At 43.4% G+C, this 16,661-nt stretch overlaps 1 protein-coding gene across 1 annotated transcript in view; it reads left to right on the top strand.

The window, feature by feature from the left end:
• The window catches only part of PCLO (piccolo presynaptic cytomatrix protein), a 303,767-nt gene that overhangs the window by 135,075 nt on the left and 152,031 nt on the right, over positions 1–16,661 (top strand). Inside the window, exon 8 of the mRNA XM_055000594.1 lies at positions 8,888–11,083. Within this exon, the coding sequence (XP_054856569.1) occupies positions 8,888–11,083 (2,196 nt within the window). The remainder of the gene's footprint in view (positions 1–8,887; positions 11,084–16,661) is intronic.

The raw sequence follows: 16,661 nt of genomic DNA on the forward strand, positions 1-16,661 counted from the left end.
GCAGATAAGAATTTGTTGGTGATCCTTGGCCCCAGGGAGGCTTGTTTGGCCTCAACCAGGGCCAAGGCTTTTTTGGTCCTGGCCCCAACCTGGTGGAACTCTCCGTTTGAAGACACTTGGGCTCACCAAGATCTGGTATCCTTTTGGTGGGCCTGCAAGATGGAGATGTTCTGCCGGGCATACGGTTGAGGCCAGTATTAGGACCATAATTGAGCCTCCCATCACCGTCTCCTATCCAATGACATCCCGTCCATCCAGGTGTCTCCCTCTTTGTATTTGAGGGCAGGAATGTGCAATAGGCCATCTGAGTTAGGATTTTATGATATGATTTTAATTGTATTTATATAATTATGTATTTTATGAATGTTGTACCCCGTCATGAGCCTGCTTGTGGGGAGGGAGGGCTAAATACCAAGTAAAGTAAAGTTCTATAAGCTGAAGATACCTGAAGAAGTGAGCTGTGACTCACAAAAACTCATGCCCTGCCACCAATTTTGTTAGTCTTATAGGTGCTACTGAACTCTTGCTCTTTTCTACTGCTATAGACAAACTAACAGGACTAACCATCTTGATCTGTAAGCTGAGTCATCTCCCAACTGAGTCATCTGCCATACTCCTGAGGAGTATTGGGGCCCAGATCCTACAGTGACTTAGTGATCTCTCCTGCTACTTCCTCGGCAGGGGGAATGCCTTGGGCAGCCAAACTCACATTCCTATGCCTGGTCCAGTTCTCTGCTCTAGTCCTTTGCCTTCTCTGCTCCTGGGGTCATTCAGGAGACTGTGACGGATCTGGCAGCTAGCAGGTCCGTACTGGGGGCTCCAAAGTTGAGGGCCCTGCTAGCTCAGGGGCAGGGGCCAGTGCTGGCTCAGGGTCCAGGAGGGGTCTGCCAGGGCAAGGTTTGGGGGTAGGTTGTCCTCCTCCTGTGATAAGGACTCGTCTTCTCATGTTGAACCAGGGCAATCCATGAAGCAAGTTTGATCCTAATTCCTTTTTTGTGAAAACCAATTACAGTCTTTTGGGGGAAAGTAGGAAGAATTCACGGCTGATTGTTGGGTGCCGTCTGTGATCAGAAAGGGTTGTGTTTTGGAGTTTACCTAAGTCCCCATTCATAGACTTTTGTGTGGTACTCCATTTCAAATATTAGTTCAACTTCCAGAAGAAGTTTCTTATGCCAGTTCAAAAGGGACAAGCAGAGTTGTTCCTCAGAAGCAAATGCTTTTTATTCCCATTATTTCTTTATTGATAACAAAGTTGGCGGGAAGAGGCCAATTTTGGCCGTAAGCAATTTAAGTGAATTAAAAAGAAATTCTGTACAACATCTGTCCCTTGTTGGGAATAAATGTTTAGTTTGCTGCTTTAGACCTTAAATATGTGTATTTCCACTCATCCTGTTTGTAGAAAATTCCTCCCGTTTCAGTGTAGCAACCTTCATCTTCTGCACAGAGCTCCTCCTTTTTGCACTGTTTACTCCCACTCAGGTATCCACAAAATGCACGGTCCACTTAAAACTGAAGCGAGGCAGTGCATTTCCTTACCCTGATGACTGACTGAACCACTGTTTCTACAGCAACAATAATGTCATTTAGGGGGATGCACTGAGAAAATTTCCTTTTCGGTTTCAGTTCTGGTGGTTCTGAAATAATTCTGTTCCATTACTGGTGCCGGTTCAGATCTGATCTAGGGTCCCCCCCCCTCCCCGCATGAGTTTCAGTCCGCTGCATGCACGTTGGCTGCACGTGCGCAATGGTGGGGAACTTACTGGCGAAGCAGCGCCGGCACGGCCCACAAGCTGGAGAGCAGTCCACTGACAACCAGCAGAGTGCAGCAAAATTAAAAATCCTTGCTCTAGTGACAAAGCCAATTCATTGTTACCTTTGAGTCCTGCTGCTATGCCTTGTTTCTTTGTGCCTTGTAGTTTCATTCCCATGATGAGGGGTGGATACTCCTACCCTAATCTGCTTTGCAGCATCCCTGTTTGGATACCCCTCCAGCCTTTCCTTGTATTGTGTGTAAAAATGTACTAAGACAGAGAGCGACGGCGGTGCTGGCACTGATGGCACTGTGCCATCTCTTCTCCCCTCCCCAACACAAAGAAACCTTTTGTGATTTGATCTCTATGAGCCACTCAATGCCATTGCCCAGGAAGTGCTGAAGAAAACAATGCCCTCATGCGCACTGCGCACATCTCTTCCCACCCATGAAGTTAATGTTAAGGGCTCAATCTAGCCCCTTCAGATCCAATTGATTGCATGAGTACAGACAGACTTGTCATTAAGGAAAACAAGATGCTGCCAGATGGCCCACAACTGCCTGGCCTGCTTGCTCAGCCGTTATGCAAGAACTGAAATGAAAGAAACTTCAGTAGGATGGAGTCACTTCACTCGTGTTTATTGTCTTAGCCATAGGCCATAATAATTAAAACAGTAAAACAAAAGAGCTCAGCAATATCACAATTGAATAAAATGGACAATAAAATCAATGACTTACAGTAAGTCCCAAGCTCAGTCTAATCTTCCTTGCCGCTAACACAAATAAAGCCACTCTGTTGGAAACATAGGGATCTATGTCCAAAAGTAAAAATATAACCAAGTCCTGTTCAGACATACTGTGACACCACGGAATGATAGGGATAATAAACCTTTGTCTGGGAGCTTCGTGCCACGGGCACCTCAGAATGTAGTGTACCACGTCATCCACTTCCCCCATGTCAGAGAGGCAAAATCTAGAGGGGGCAGAGATACCACGGAAACGGCCAGTACAGATCATTGAGGGCATAGATTGGAATCTTAAAGAAGTGAAAGCCGTTCTTAATTCCAGGGTGTCTAATTTCTCCAGATAGAAGGACCTACAATGATCACTTTTAAAGGACTTAAATAAGGGTGCCGTAAGACAGCACGCAACCGCATCCTGATCCCAAAGTCCATCCTTGTTGAACACCCATTCCTTCAATTCTCGTACTTGGTTTTTATTTCTCAGTAGGTCATCAGGGATTGAATGTTTCAGGGATTGAATGTTGGATGGAAGTCAAGTAAGCACTTAGTCTCTTGGAGGATTTCAAGAGCAAACAGAAGCTTTGGGCTCCCAGGGAATCCTGGGGTTGTTCGATGCATTTCCAGTAGGAGGGAGTCGTTAAAGCCTCGTTTCCCAGCTCTGTTCCATCATTCTGGAAACCACTTTAACAAGCCGAACCAGCAATTTCTGTGTGCATTTTCAGCTCTTTTTTTCATTATGCAGACCCTTCGTGTCATTTGCTTACATGAATAGGAGGCTTCTACAGAATTGGATTTTTTTGCAACCCTTTTAAGTGCAGTCAAAGGAAACGTTCTTAGAAAAGGAATCAGGTCTCTGCTCTGGGGGAGCCAGAAAAAAGCCCTACTCCTTTAAGGCCCCAGATAACTGTCACAACAGATGCTTCCCTAGAAGGCAACAGCAGAAGATACAAAATTAATGAACAAGGTTTACCCATAAACATGTTTTAAGAGTTGAATGCAAGAAAAAACACTTTGGCCTCTTTTAAAATGATATTGCAAGATAAGTTGGCCCAAGTGCCTACGGACAATACTACAGCAATGTGTTACGTCGACACGCAAAGGGAAACATCATCATAGAACCATTGTGAAGATCATGAGGCTATTTGAGAATGGACTACAAATCACTAGTGTATGTTTTAAGTGTTTCACATTGCTGCAGTGGACAATGTTTTGGCAGAACCTCGAAGAAAGTCTCTAGAGGAAAATTAGAGATTGCCATTGTAAGCCAAGTAGAACAGGCCACTGAGTGGCTATTGGAGCTTCTGAAGTTTAGATCTTTTTGCCACACATTCCATTCCCTACTGATTTTCTCTGTGGAGGTGATGCTTTCCGGAAGAGTTGTTATTACAAGTTTCCTATTATACCTCTCTTAAACAGTGTTATGCAATGCGGAACAAGAAGTGCTTGGTGCATTCTCTGGGTAATACAGCCGTCAACGGACTGTTTCATTCTCATGACTTAATAAATGCCAACATGCTACTATACAATGATGTTCTTATACTGCACCTAACTGCTTGGAACATTCAACTCACACAGCTCTGTAGCTGTCAGAAGAACTTTATTGCTTTACTTGAACAGAATAAAGGGCATTTAGGAAGAATTGTCATCTTTTCCTCTGTCCTGGAGGCAAACAGGTTCTCAGAGCAGCTGCTGACCCCTGTTTCTAGGTGAAGGCCAATGGTGAGTGCGTGGTGCCCTTGACAAATGAACACTCAGAGCAGAACCACAAGTGACAAAAGGCACAGATTGGACACTTGTCAGCTTCCCTCAAGTTTTGATGGGAAATGTAGGCAGCTTGGTGGAATGTTGGACAAGTGACAGTTGAAAAGTCCATTGGACAGCAGTCGGAGAGCCAAGCTGCAAGACCAGGACGCCTACATTTCCCATTCAAAACTTGAGGGGAGCTGACAAGTGTCCAACCTGTGCCTTTTGTCACTTGTGGTTCTGCTCTCAGTGCACCAGTGCTCAAGAGTCATTGGCTACATTTCAGAAGGGAGTTCTGATGGAAAGTTCCATCACATCTCTCTCTAATAAAGTGGGCTGTGACCCATGAAAGTGCATATTAAAATAAATGCTGTTAGTCTTTAAGGTGCCACTGGGTTCTTGTTTCGTTTTGCTACGACAGCCTAACACAACTGCCCTTTGCAATTTCCAGAGCAACAACACGGTCATCTGCTTCATCAAGCACTACTCTGTAGATCTTAATGCTAGAAGGAAAATAGATGTTGGCAAAGCAGTAGCTCCACAACTTAGCAGCTGCCTGATGTGAGACTGTACAAAGGACATGGCGGTGAAAAAAGGGCTGCTGTGCAGTCCATTCGCTCCTGTCAGCCCCCCCCCCCCCGCCCCCATGCAGCTCTCTGCCATGTTTGTATTGGGACTTTGGCAGCAGCCAAGGAAAACAGAAAGAAAGTGTACTTTCCCCCACTGATCACATGATGGGAAAAGGGATGTCGGAATGCTCTAGAATGTTCCCCATGGCTAACCTGCTCCCACACAGTCACCTGTGTGGAACTGCATAGCAGATCTTTTGATGAACGGCAGCTGTAGGTAAGTGCAACCTTGTTATCTGTGACAAATGATGCCGCATTTATCACTGTGAGCTATTTAGATTAATCAGTGGACAAAGTGGCCCCATTTCCTTTTCAAATTGTCAGTTATTCAGTAACAGCTATCAGAATTTGAAAAATAATTACTAAGTTTAGTTGTTAAAGTAAGTAGGAAGACAGAAGGAGCACTGTGTTATATAGATAAGCTTAGAAGAAAGTGAAAGTTTACGTTTGACAGATAGAATAAATTTAAAATGAGTAAGGGAAAAGGGACAAGGGGTTGGAAAACTGTTGGAAGTCAACAAAAGGGGGGGAAAGGGAGGGGGTTAGAATTGGAAAAATTAAAGGAAACTGATTGTAATGTACAATTTAATGACATCTAATCCAATTAAAAAATTTTAAAAAGAAAGAAAAAAAGAAAAATAATTACTAAGTAATTATCATAAATCTTATTTGATTTCACATAATGCTTTTAAGAATTAATTTGTTTTTTACCATGGCAAGTTTCCTCTACTATTTTATATATTTATTAATAATAACATTCAATTTATACATTCAGGACAACTTAATACCCACTCAGAGCAGTTTACAAAGTGTGTTACTATTATCCTCACAACAATCACCCTGTGAGGTGGGTGGGGCTGAGAGAGCTCTGAGGGAGCTGTGACTGAGCCAAGGTCTCCGAAGTTGGCTTCAAGTGGAGGAGGGGGGAATCAAACCTGGCTCTCCAGATTAGAGTCCTGCCGCTTTTCACCATGACACCAAACTGGCTGCTATCAGGATAGGAGTTTGCATGAACTCACACAAGGGGGTAAATAATTACGATATATCCCCCCTCCCATAGTACAACCATGATGAGTGCCAGAACTCAGTCGGGCGCTTCCCCTGCCCGAGCCCTTGATGTCAGCAGCATCACAATACAATGCGGCTGTCTGTAGGAAGCTGCCCATCTAGCTCTGATCCTGTTTGGTATAACAAAGCATTTGGGGGAAGAAGTGGGCGGTTGGGGAAGCTGTGAATCATAGCATGCATCCATAGGTCCTAATTTTAGCCCATTCCAGAAGACTTGAAATGCCCCCTTTGCCGTTGAAGAGTTCTTGGTTGTATGTTTGTGATTAAAGGCTATCAGAGAAAGTGCTTTTCCTACAAGGTTGATTCCAACTGATCCTTTTAATCTCACAATGGCATGGCCTTGAGTTGGAGAGAGAACAGATTAGTGTTGTGAGATGCATACCAGACAGCCTTAATAAATGATACCACAGCTGTTAGGGGGTTAAGTAGAACAGTTTTCCCCTTTCTCCTTTGTTCCTCCCATCACCTCCTTTAAGTGACATGCAACTAACTGTTTTGTGGCTCATCTCATCTATTTTAATACTAATCTGTTCATTGGGGGGAAGGGGGTTGCTTTAAAAAAACCACTTTATTTACTGTGTGAACTTTCAGAGTCTCCCAAGCCTGCAGAAACTCCTGCTGCCTGGGTGGGGGGTGGGGGTCTGTTCTGTGAATGAGTAGGGGCTATCCATGGCGAAATGCAGCCATTTACTCATGCAGTGAGTCTGCCTTTCTCACTGAGATCCAAGGGGGATTACATACTGCAAGACAATACAATATAAGACATTCACAGCAAAAATGCAATATATTCAATGGCTGGGACATTCGATGAAAACAGATATAATATGATATGTAGCTGCAAATTTGAAGACTAGCATAAAGCCAAACACATAGATGAAACCTTTCTGAATTAAAGTGTAAGTAATTAACGTGATATCTTTAGCAACATCGAACTACGCAGTAGGAGCATACAGTATGCAATAGCCTCGTCTACATTCCCTGCCCCTTACCAGGGTATCTCCTATGAACTGTTTCTTATGACACAGCCCTATAATCTGAGTAGAAAGCCCTCTGAATAATTCAGTCTTGCATCTTTTGTGGAACTAGGAGAATGGGATCTCTCCTGACCACCTCAGGCAGCCCATTCCATTTGGGCCCATTTTTTTAAAAAAAACACATATTACACGAATAAAATCCAAAAAATTTTATTTGAAAAAAACCCTCAGACTGAGGATTTTGCTGTATCGCATATCTGCGGAGACTCTGATATTTTACGTGTCAGCTCAGTTCAGATCTCGCACAAAGCCATGCTGTGGTTGAACTAACCATGGCTTGGATGCAAGGCAGCGCGAGCAGAGCTGCGCGGCATAAACAGTGGCTTTCCCATTCCCCCCTTCTCCACTGCAGTCTTCTCTCCCTCCACCCAAAAAAGGTGATTGTTTGGGGTGGGGGGAGTGTGTTACTGTCTAAGTTACCATCAGGTCAACAGTTTCTGAGTCTTCTTGGACGCTACACTGTTTATGGAAAAACAAGTTGGAGTTGTTGCTCAGGGCCAAGCTATAAGTAATGAATGACACTTGAACAGCAAGTATATTCCTCCCTGTTCACTTGCACTCCACTTGCACTCCACTTGACCACATAGTGAATACACGTGAGCCTGTTCACTTGCTGTTCAAGTGTCATTCGTCACTTATAGCTTGGCTCGTGCTTTATTTTGTCTTTTCTTTCTTTGGGGACAGGAACAACCATCTCCCCCCCCCCCGCATCTGCTTCTGTGTCCTTTCAAGAGGTTCCCCTCTTCTTGAGGGGTACAATCTGCCTCTGCCCATCCCTAAGCAACTTCACTGGCTTCTCCTGAATTATGGAATGGATTGGTAGAACAGTCTGGAAAATACCCAAACTGATGGCCTTTATAGAAGGCTTGTGGGACTGTTCTTGTTTCTGGAGCTCTTCTGTAAGGGGAGATTTTAAGCTCAAGCTGCACTAGCTTTTTCTGGCAAGAGTATCAGGTTAGTGTTGCTTTCTTTGGAAGCTTTATTATTTTCATAGTATACAAGGTTTTTTTAAGCTGCCTTGGACTAAAGAGGAAGGTCAGGAAATAAATATGTAAATAGTTTTACAATCTGCCTGAATGTGTTAGTCAAAGCCTGCTTGCCTGGTAATCCACCAAGCCAAATACAGCCCAGCAGCTGCTTATGGTGGCCCCCTGAAGCCTCGAGAAATACAAGGAGTGAGGGTCAGTTTGATCCAGAATCCTGCTTCCAGCCCTAACCAGCTAGATACACCTCCAGGAAGCCCACAAGCTGAACATAAAGGCGCCTTCACTGCTGTGCCCCCTTCCCTACACTGCAGGGCTTGGCAGGGGCCGTCTCCTCTGACGCTGGAGTTTTAATTAGCTTCCGTAGTGAGGAGCCTTTGATAAACCTCCCTCCGTGAATTCGTCTGACCCCATTTTAAAAGCCATTCAAACAAGCGGCCATCACTGGCAGGTAATTCTATACATGCACTCTATAGAAAACACCTTTTCTTTGGTCATCCTCATTCTGCTGCTTCTCTTATGGGTTGATCCTGAATTCTAATGGTGTAAAGAGAGAAAAATTGCTTCAAATAAGGTATAATTTCACAAACCTCTATCATGTCCTACTTAGTTGCCTTTAAAAAAAAAAGAAGAAGAATTAGCTCAAAACATTTTAGCCTTTGTTCTTTGGGAAAGTATTGTAACCCATTGATAATTTTGATCACCTTTTTAGACTTTTCATTTCAACAATAACCTTTTTTGAGATGGGGAATCGGAACTGCACACATCCTGTTTCTTTCTTCCTACCTGAGACCACAAAACCTAAAGGATTGTCAAGGATGTGGCAGGTGGTAGTTAATGGCTGGTGGGCTGAGTTCAGCTTGGTTGTCCCGGCCTTTATTTCATCCATTTTGCCTGAATAATTATTCTGTACTGTTTCTTGTACCACAGCCTAAAGGCTCTTCGAGTGCAGCAGCATCAGGAATGCAGAAAAAGGTCAAAAGGACTCTGCCGAACCCACCGCCAGAAGACGTTGCCGTTGGAGTACAGTCTGCCTTCTCCACTGTGGGATCGGTTTCACGCCGAAGGATCTGTAGAAACAATACCATGGCCAGAGCTAAAATCCTCCAAGATATAGACAGAGAACTGGATCTAGTAGAACGAGAGTCAGCAAAGCTTCGGAAGAAGCAAGCAGAGCTTGATGAGGAAGAGAAGGAAATAGATGCAAAACTTCGCTATCTAGAAATGGGTATTAATCGACGAAAGGAAGCACTGCTTAAAGAAAGAGAAAAGAGAGAGCGTGCCTATCTTCAAGGAGTAGCGGAGGAACGGGATTATATGTCTGACAGTGAAGTTAGCAGCACCAGGCCTGCCAGGATAGAAGCTCAGCATGGTTTGGAAAGGCCTCGGACTGCACCCCAGGCAGATTTTGATCAATTTATACCCCCACAGACTCAACCAGAATCTCAGTTCGCAACTCCTACAAGCCCTTATACGCAGTATCAGTACTCTTCACCCGCCCTTCCTACTCAAGCACCAACTCAGTACACGCAACCATCACATTACCAGCAGCAGCAGCCGCCGCCTCTGTATCAACCGCAGGTTTCTCCTTACCAGACTCAGTCAGCGTTCCAGTCGGTGGCCACGATGTCTTTTACACCTCAAGCACAGCCTCAACAGCCTTCCTATCAACTCTCGTCACAATTGGTGGTGATCCCACAAAAAGCAAGGCAAACTTCATTATACCTGGAACCTAAGATAACAACAAACTATGATGTAATTCGCAACCAGCCTCTTATGATAGCGCCTTCATCCTCGGATAATGCATACGCAGCGTCCCATTTGGGCAGTAAATACAGTACCTTGGACTTACGGATGGGACTGGATGAGAGGAGCAGCATGGCCAGCAGTCCTATCTCCAGCATATCTGGAGATTCGTTCTATGCAGACATAGAGCACCACACACCACGCAGTTATGTGCTGATTGATGATATTGGGGAGCTCACTAAAGGAACGTCATCTCTGAGCTCTGCTTATGGCCTTCATGAGAAGGATCTAACCAAAACTGATAGGCTCCTTCGAACAACTGAGGCCCGGAGGGTGCAAGAAGTCTCAGATTTCCTTCCACCCTTGCAGTCTTCTTCTCGGTTGCACAGTTACATGAAAACTGATGAAGATCCAATGGAAGATCCTTACGAATTGAAGCTTCTAAAGCATCAGATTAAGCAGGAGTTCCGCCGGGGTACAGAAAGCTTGGATCATCTGGCAGGCCTTTCACAGTATTACCATGGAGACACGAGCTACAGACACTTCCCCAAGTCTGAGAAATACAGCATAAGCAGGCTTACCTTAGAGAAACAAGCTGCCAAGCAGCTTTCAGCTGCCCTCCTCTACCAGAAGCAGTCAAAGCATAAGAAGGCTTTGATAGACCCCAAATTGTCTAAATTTTCACCCATACAAGAAAGCAGGGATCTTGAGCTGGATTATTCTACCTACCTGACCTCCAGCACTTCTTCACTTGGGGGTATCACCCCCAGAGCAAGGCTTCTCCAAGATGATATCACATTTGGTCTTCGAAAAAATATCACAGACCAACAGAAGTTTATGGGGCCTACACTTGTACATTCCATTGGTACAAGCCTTGGAGCAGCACTGAGCACAACAATGAGATCCACTTTACAAGACGATGCTGATAAACCCTATGGCAGTGGCAGCAGATCCAGGCCTTCTTCCCGACCATCATCAGTATATGGGATTGACTTATCACTGAAAAGAGAATCTTCAAGCTCTTCTTTAAGGCTGAAACCACAAGAAGTCGAACCTTTAGATGTTTCCTTCAGCCATGCAGCCTCTTCTGGAAGAACTAAACCAACCAGTCTACCTATAAGTCAGAGCAGGGGACGAATCCCAATAGTTGCACAGAATTCAGAAGAAGAAAGTCCTCTGAGCCCTGTGGGTCAGCCAATGGGAATGGCAAGAGCAGCAGCTGGGCCTTTACCACCGATATCTGCAGATACGAGGGACCAATTTGGGTCGAGCCATTCACTGCCTGAAGTTCAACAGCACATGAGGGAAGAATCACGCGCTCGGGGTTATGACCGGGATATCGCCTTCATTATGGATGACTTCCAGCATGCCATGTCAGACAGTGAAGGTAAATTAGACCTCAGACTGCTTTATCACGCTTATGACACAAATCCTTATTTCTATGCATGTGTCTAATTTCGTCATCTTTCGGGGAGTGCTACTGTTTTTCCCTTCTGCATTTTGTGCAATTGTGTGTGTGTGTGTATTTGGTTGGGCAGCTGATTTAACAGTGTGCTCAGGTTTTGGACAGGTACATATGTAGATCTGCATGTTCAAGTCATACTTTTTTGTTTCAGTTTTTGTGTGTGTGCACTTTTAAAATATTTCTTGCTGTCTACCTTTCTTTATGAGCATTGTGGCTGGGATTTTGAAAAGCATTGGGCATTGCTTAACTTCTTCCATGCAAGTGAGTGGGATTAGCTTCCAGTGAACTCACCTAATGCTGAAAACACCCCACAAGATAAATATATGCCGTTTCCACACACGTTGGATAATGCACTTTCAATGCACTTTAGCGATCCTTTGGAAGTGGATCTTTTGTTTCATACACGAAAATCCAGTTCCAAATGAAGAGCATTGAAAGTGCGTTATCCAATGTGTGTGGAAGCAGCCATAGTTGTCTTAATAATATGAACCACCTTTTGTTAGTTGATCCTTTTATGATGCCATTTGCTGTGCAGCAAACCTGTTGATAATTTTCAGTCACCCCGAATGTCCCGTCTCTGTTTGCAAAGAAACCCTTTCTAAAAGTAAGTTCTTTTACATATTTCAGTGATGAATTATAAAACTATGATTAGAAACAATAGTGTGATTAGGAGTATTGTTCTTCTAATAAAGTTATTATCACATGCTTATAACTACATCTTCTTAAACTATATCTCACTATGTGCATTAGAAATTATGATAATATAAAATTATTTTATCATTTGTATGGCTGGGATAATTAATACCTTCAGTAGACTTATACAGAGTTATAGACCAACCTTTTGGTGGTTTATCCTATGTGTAAATTACCTATGTGATATAAAAGCCTGCCATAATTATAGTTGTAAATTTACCCTATTCGTGAAGAACATTGCACACCTGACTCAAATCTGCCTGCGCTACAAGTTTATAGAGGTAAAGACAAGGAGGGCCAGGACCCATCCCCTTTGCGAAAAATCCCAGGTATATATTCAAGTAAATGTTTATTTGATTAAATGTTCAAATAGATGTTCATTTGTGAAGCCCACAGATGAATGCAGAAGCGTATCTCACAAGGAAACTTTTTGATATATTTATTTTAAATGTTGCATTAAGAAATACTGCTTTTTAAAAAGCAAATGACAATATTATGCTGATGTTAACTGTTAAAATTTAAGTTATGTATCAGTTTTGTTTGAATCAAGTAATGCTTTTAATATAATTTAAAATTACTTCAGAAGTCATTTCAAAAAGAAATTTTAAAGAAAATTAATTTCACGTTTCTGACCTGCTTTTTCCTTTGTATGTGCTCTGTTAAATGCTCCTTCATATTGTTCAATAAAACAAACTGCATGTGCTCATGTTTGCCAATAGTAATAACTGCGGTACAAGAAAAAAGTGCCCAAGTCTCGAGTATAACAATGTCTTCTCCTGCCACGTTCTTACCTAATGTGAAGTCATTACTTTAGGAAAAATGCTCCTGTCTATAGAATTATTCTCAAGGCAAAGGCTTAAGGACACTTCCCTTCCTGTCATTTTACCTTTCTTCCATGTCACACAAAAAAAGAAGTTCATTGGATTTCTATTTAACTTGGTTGAGTGGCTTTTTCCAGAGGGTAGACTTGGTGATGTGTTGCAGAAAATTAAACAAGAATCTTGTGGCACCTTAAAGACTTAACAAGATTCTATTCCAGAATAAACTTTCAGGAATTAAAGTCCACTTTGCCAGATGCAGTTAATGGGGTCTTACCAGGTAGGCAGGCAGGCAGGCAGGCAGGCAGGTGGATGGACAGTCAGACAGACAGATTGATTCTCAATATGGCCAAATCGGTGGATACTTAAATCCATACACTGGAGCCATGAACAGACAACAAATATTTCTCCAAACCTGAAGAACAATCCCAGTTTGCAGAAAAAACTATTTTTTTAAAAAAAAATGGAGTGTTAACTCACACCCCCAAACTAGAAGTAGCACCTGTGGCATTAAGAAACCAATGCCCTCAGGGACTGTTGCTAGGCAACACAACAGTATTGCCAGCTTTCAAGCCTTATTTTCTGTCCGTATAAAAGCAGGAAGAGGGGGCAGGGCCCTTTCCAGACCTATTTTGGCCTTTGAGGGTGGACTCGTCAGATTCAGGCCTTGCAGGAACCACCAGAGGACTTGATGCCCCCCAGCTTGCATGACTCACCTAGGCCTGGTCGCTTGCTGTTCTTCAACAGCAGCCACCCCATGATCTGGGAGACCCAGGTTAGAATCCCCACTGAAGCTACTGGGTGACCTTGAACTAGTTACATGTTCAGCCTAATTTAACTCACAAGGTTGTTGTGAGGATAAAATGGCAGAGAGGAGAATGAGGAAAGCTGTTTTGGGTCCCCATTGTGAAGAAAGGTGGGATATAAATGAAGTAAATAAATATAGGTGAAGATGGGGGACAGGTGAAAAGTTGGTTGGTCAGTTGGTCAGTTGGTCGGTCAGTATGTAGATAGGTAGATAGGAAGGAAGGAGAGAAGGAAGCAAGGAAATTTGAGGATATGAGGGTTTCCAGGAAAAGGGAAAGAGGAAATAGTGAGGGGAAAGGAATACAAGGGAAAATAAGCTGCCCCCTGTAAATTCACGCAACTGGGCCCAGCTCAGCCAGCACCACACATCTTGGCCAGAGCTTTCTTAGGGAGAGACTGCCAGGAGAGGGAACACGGGAAAGCTGAAGACAGGGAGCAGATAAACGTAGGCTGGCTGGTAGATGGAAAGGAAAAAAGGAAGCAGGAAAAGGAAAGATGTTATGGGAGCTTTTGGGAAAAGGAAAGAAGAAATATTGGAGGAGGTGAGAGCAAGTCCTTGCCTGTTTGCCTATGACAGCCCTTCAGGTATTTGAAGAGTGCGATCTTGTCTGTCCTTAGTTTTCTCTCATGGAAGTTAAATAAACCTTTAACCTTCCTTCATAAAAACTTGTTTTCCAGACCCCCAAACATCTTCATTGCCCTCCTCTGATCCGTTTCCAATTTTCTGCATCTTTCTTAACGTGTGCCACTCGGAGCTGGATACGGTACTCCAGCTGAGGTGTGACCAGTGCAGCGTGAACTATCACTTGTCTTGACACTGACCTGATGCTTCAATTAATGCCACCCAAATTGCATTAGACTGTTTTGCAGCTGCATTACACTGTTGACTTGCGATCGGCCTTGATCCCAAGATTCTTTTCAGATCTGCTGTTATATTGTACTTAATGCCACATACCACGTGGGCAGATAAGCAAGTGGTTTTGCTGCAGATGGCATGCCTGGTGTTTATGTCCTGTGAAAGCACTGTGAGAGTGGATATGGGGAGAGTTAGCATCTGGGTTTGTTTCATGATCTGGACCCTGGGTTTGTGTGTCTCTTAGGTGACCCCTGTGCCATTTTGCTAAGAACGTCGAGGGGGCAATCTTTAAGCTAAGTCAGGTCTGCCCTTCCAGGCCTGTGAAGGAATAGCATCATTATCCAGGGTGGGCTGTATGTCACTGGTGATGCTTTTGGACTGGGAGCTCCAGATGACAAGTAATGGGGTTCCTTCTGTTGTTATCTCTGGGGCCTATTTTGTAGTAAACTTTCTCTTAGTACCATTCTATCCATGTCATTCTTTTTTTTTCATTTTGGTTGATATTTCAGTATTGTTTTCCAACAATGCCTGGTATAAACTCTTTTGAGGAACTGGGCTTCATCTGTTGTTTACCAGTTTAGCAAAATTTGGGGAACTATGTCACTATTATTAGGAACTGATGTGGTACATAATTACATTATACAATGTACTCCCTGCATTTTGTGTAGTTTACAACTTTTTCTTTGTAATCTTGTGTGTGTGTGTGTGCATGTGTGTATAGTAAGGAGCCCCTCTCTTCATCTGATAAGCTCTAGCTAGATTAAAAATTAGTTAGCCTCTGAGAGCCCTGTTTATTTGTGCTTTGTATGATTGCTATAAAAAAACTATGTAATAAGCCCTTAGAGGAAGAGATGCCTTAAATGGCTACTATTACGATAGTACAGTCTACAGAAATGACAAAAAAATTTGAATCTTACAGAAAAAACCCTGAAACAGAAAACTGTGACCAATTTGTCTTCCAGGATAATCTGGGAGTACTGGGAAAGAAATTAGGAGACTAGGGAATCTGACCATCATCAAATCACACAAAATAAATATATAAATAAATATATATTGGATATCAAATATCAAATATTTGATATTACCTAATTCCATTATAAGATTAGCTCACAGGTGGAGGGTGTTCTTGTTTGTAGCAATATTTATTTGACCTATGTCTTCAAATTCACAGTAGGGGGACCTGCAAGGAATTGGAGGGGAGATTTGGGGGGGGGTCCACCTTAAAAGACTCCCCCTCCTCCTCCTCCTCCAGGACTCTCTAAATTCTCTGGCCCTTGAGACCTCTGGGTTTCCTTCCGTTTCCTTTTATTTATTTTTCCTTACCTTACTCTCAGCTCCTCCTGATGTTCTGACCCTTTGAGAGCATTTTCAGCCCTCCTCAGGCCATTTTTAATGGTAAATATTTTTAATTAAATATTAATCATATTTTTCCTCATACATATTAGGGGGCAAGTATGTAGGGACTCCACCCCCCACCCCCACCCCATTTTGTCTGTGGGTGGACCTACATTATCCACAATTGGTTTAGTATTAAATATCCATTGATAACGATACGAATATGTTGTATTTGAATCTGATAACCCCTTTCCTTTCCACAATCCAGAGTCTGATTCAAATTTAGTTGCTGTTGTATCTTTAAAATGTCTCATTGCTTGCGCTTCTTGCACAGTAGTCAGGCTGCTGTCCGTGAGTCTTCTGCTGGGAGACGGAAGTACCCGGTCTTCTCTTTCAGCACCGGCAGCAGACAACCCGTACTGAGGGTGAGGAAGCGGCACCCTTGCTAACCGCTCCCCCCCCCCCTACCCCACCCCTGCTCCATTTTTCTTTCACAGTTTGAAACCTCCTTCAGACTGGAGGAACTGCTGAAGCCATGCCTTAAGTCTACATACTTCAGCTGAACTGTGTGGGTAGGAAGCTGGTTCCTGCACAGACCAGCTGCAGCAGCAGCAGAACTCCAGGGCGGATCCCCAGGCTGCCTGCAGTGTGGTGAAGTCCAGTCTGATGTATTCTTAGTAGAGAGCAGGATATACCTTCATTCCTTTATGGGGATGTAGTGGTGATGGGATCAGTTGTGAAGCTGCTCAGTTTTCTTGCTTTGACCAAGTCAATGTTTTTGGTTGTGTACATGTATACACCTTAAAATATAGATCAAGATGGGTAGCTGTGTTAGTCTGTCTCTAGCAGTAGAAAAGAGCAAGAGTCCAGTAGCACCCATAAGACTAACAAAATTGGTGGTAGGGTATGAGCTTTCATGAGCCACGAAGAAGTGGGCTGTGGCTCACGACAGTCATACCCTACCACCAGGGCTTTTTTTCTGGGGAAAGAG

This window comes from Eublepharis macularius, chromosome 16, assembly GCF_028583425.1.
Source record: "Eublepharis macularius isolate TG4126 chromosome 16, MPM_Emac_v1.0, whole genome shotgun sequence".
NCBI lineage: Eukaryota > Metazoa > Chordata > Lepidosauria > Squamata > Eublepharidae > Eublepharis > Eublepharis macularius.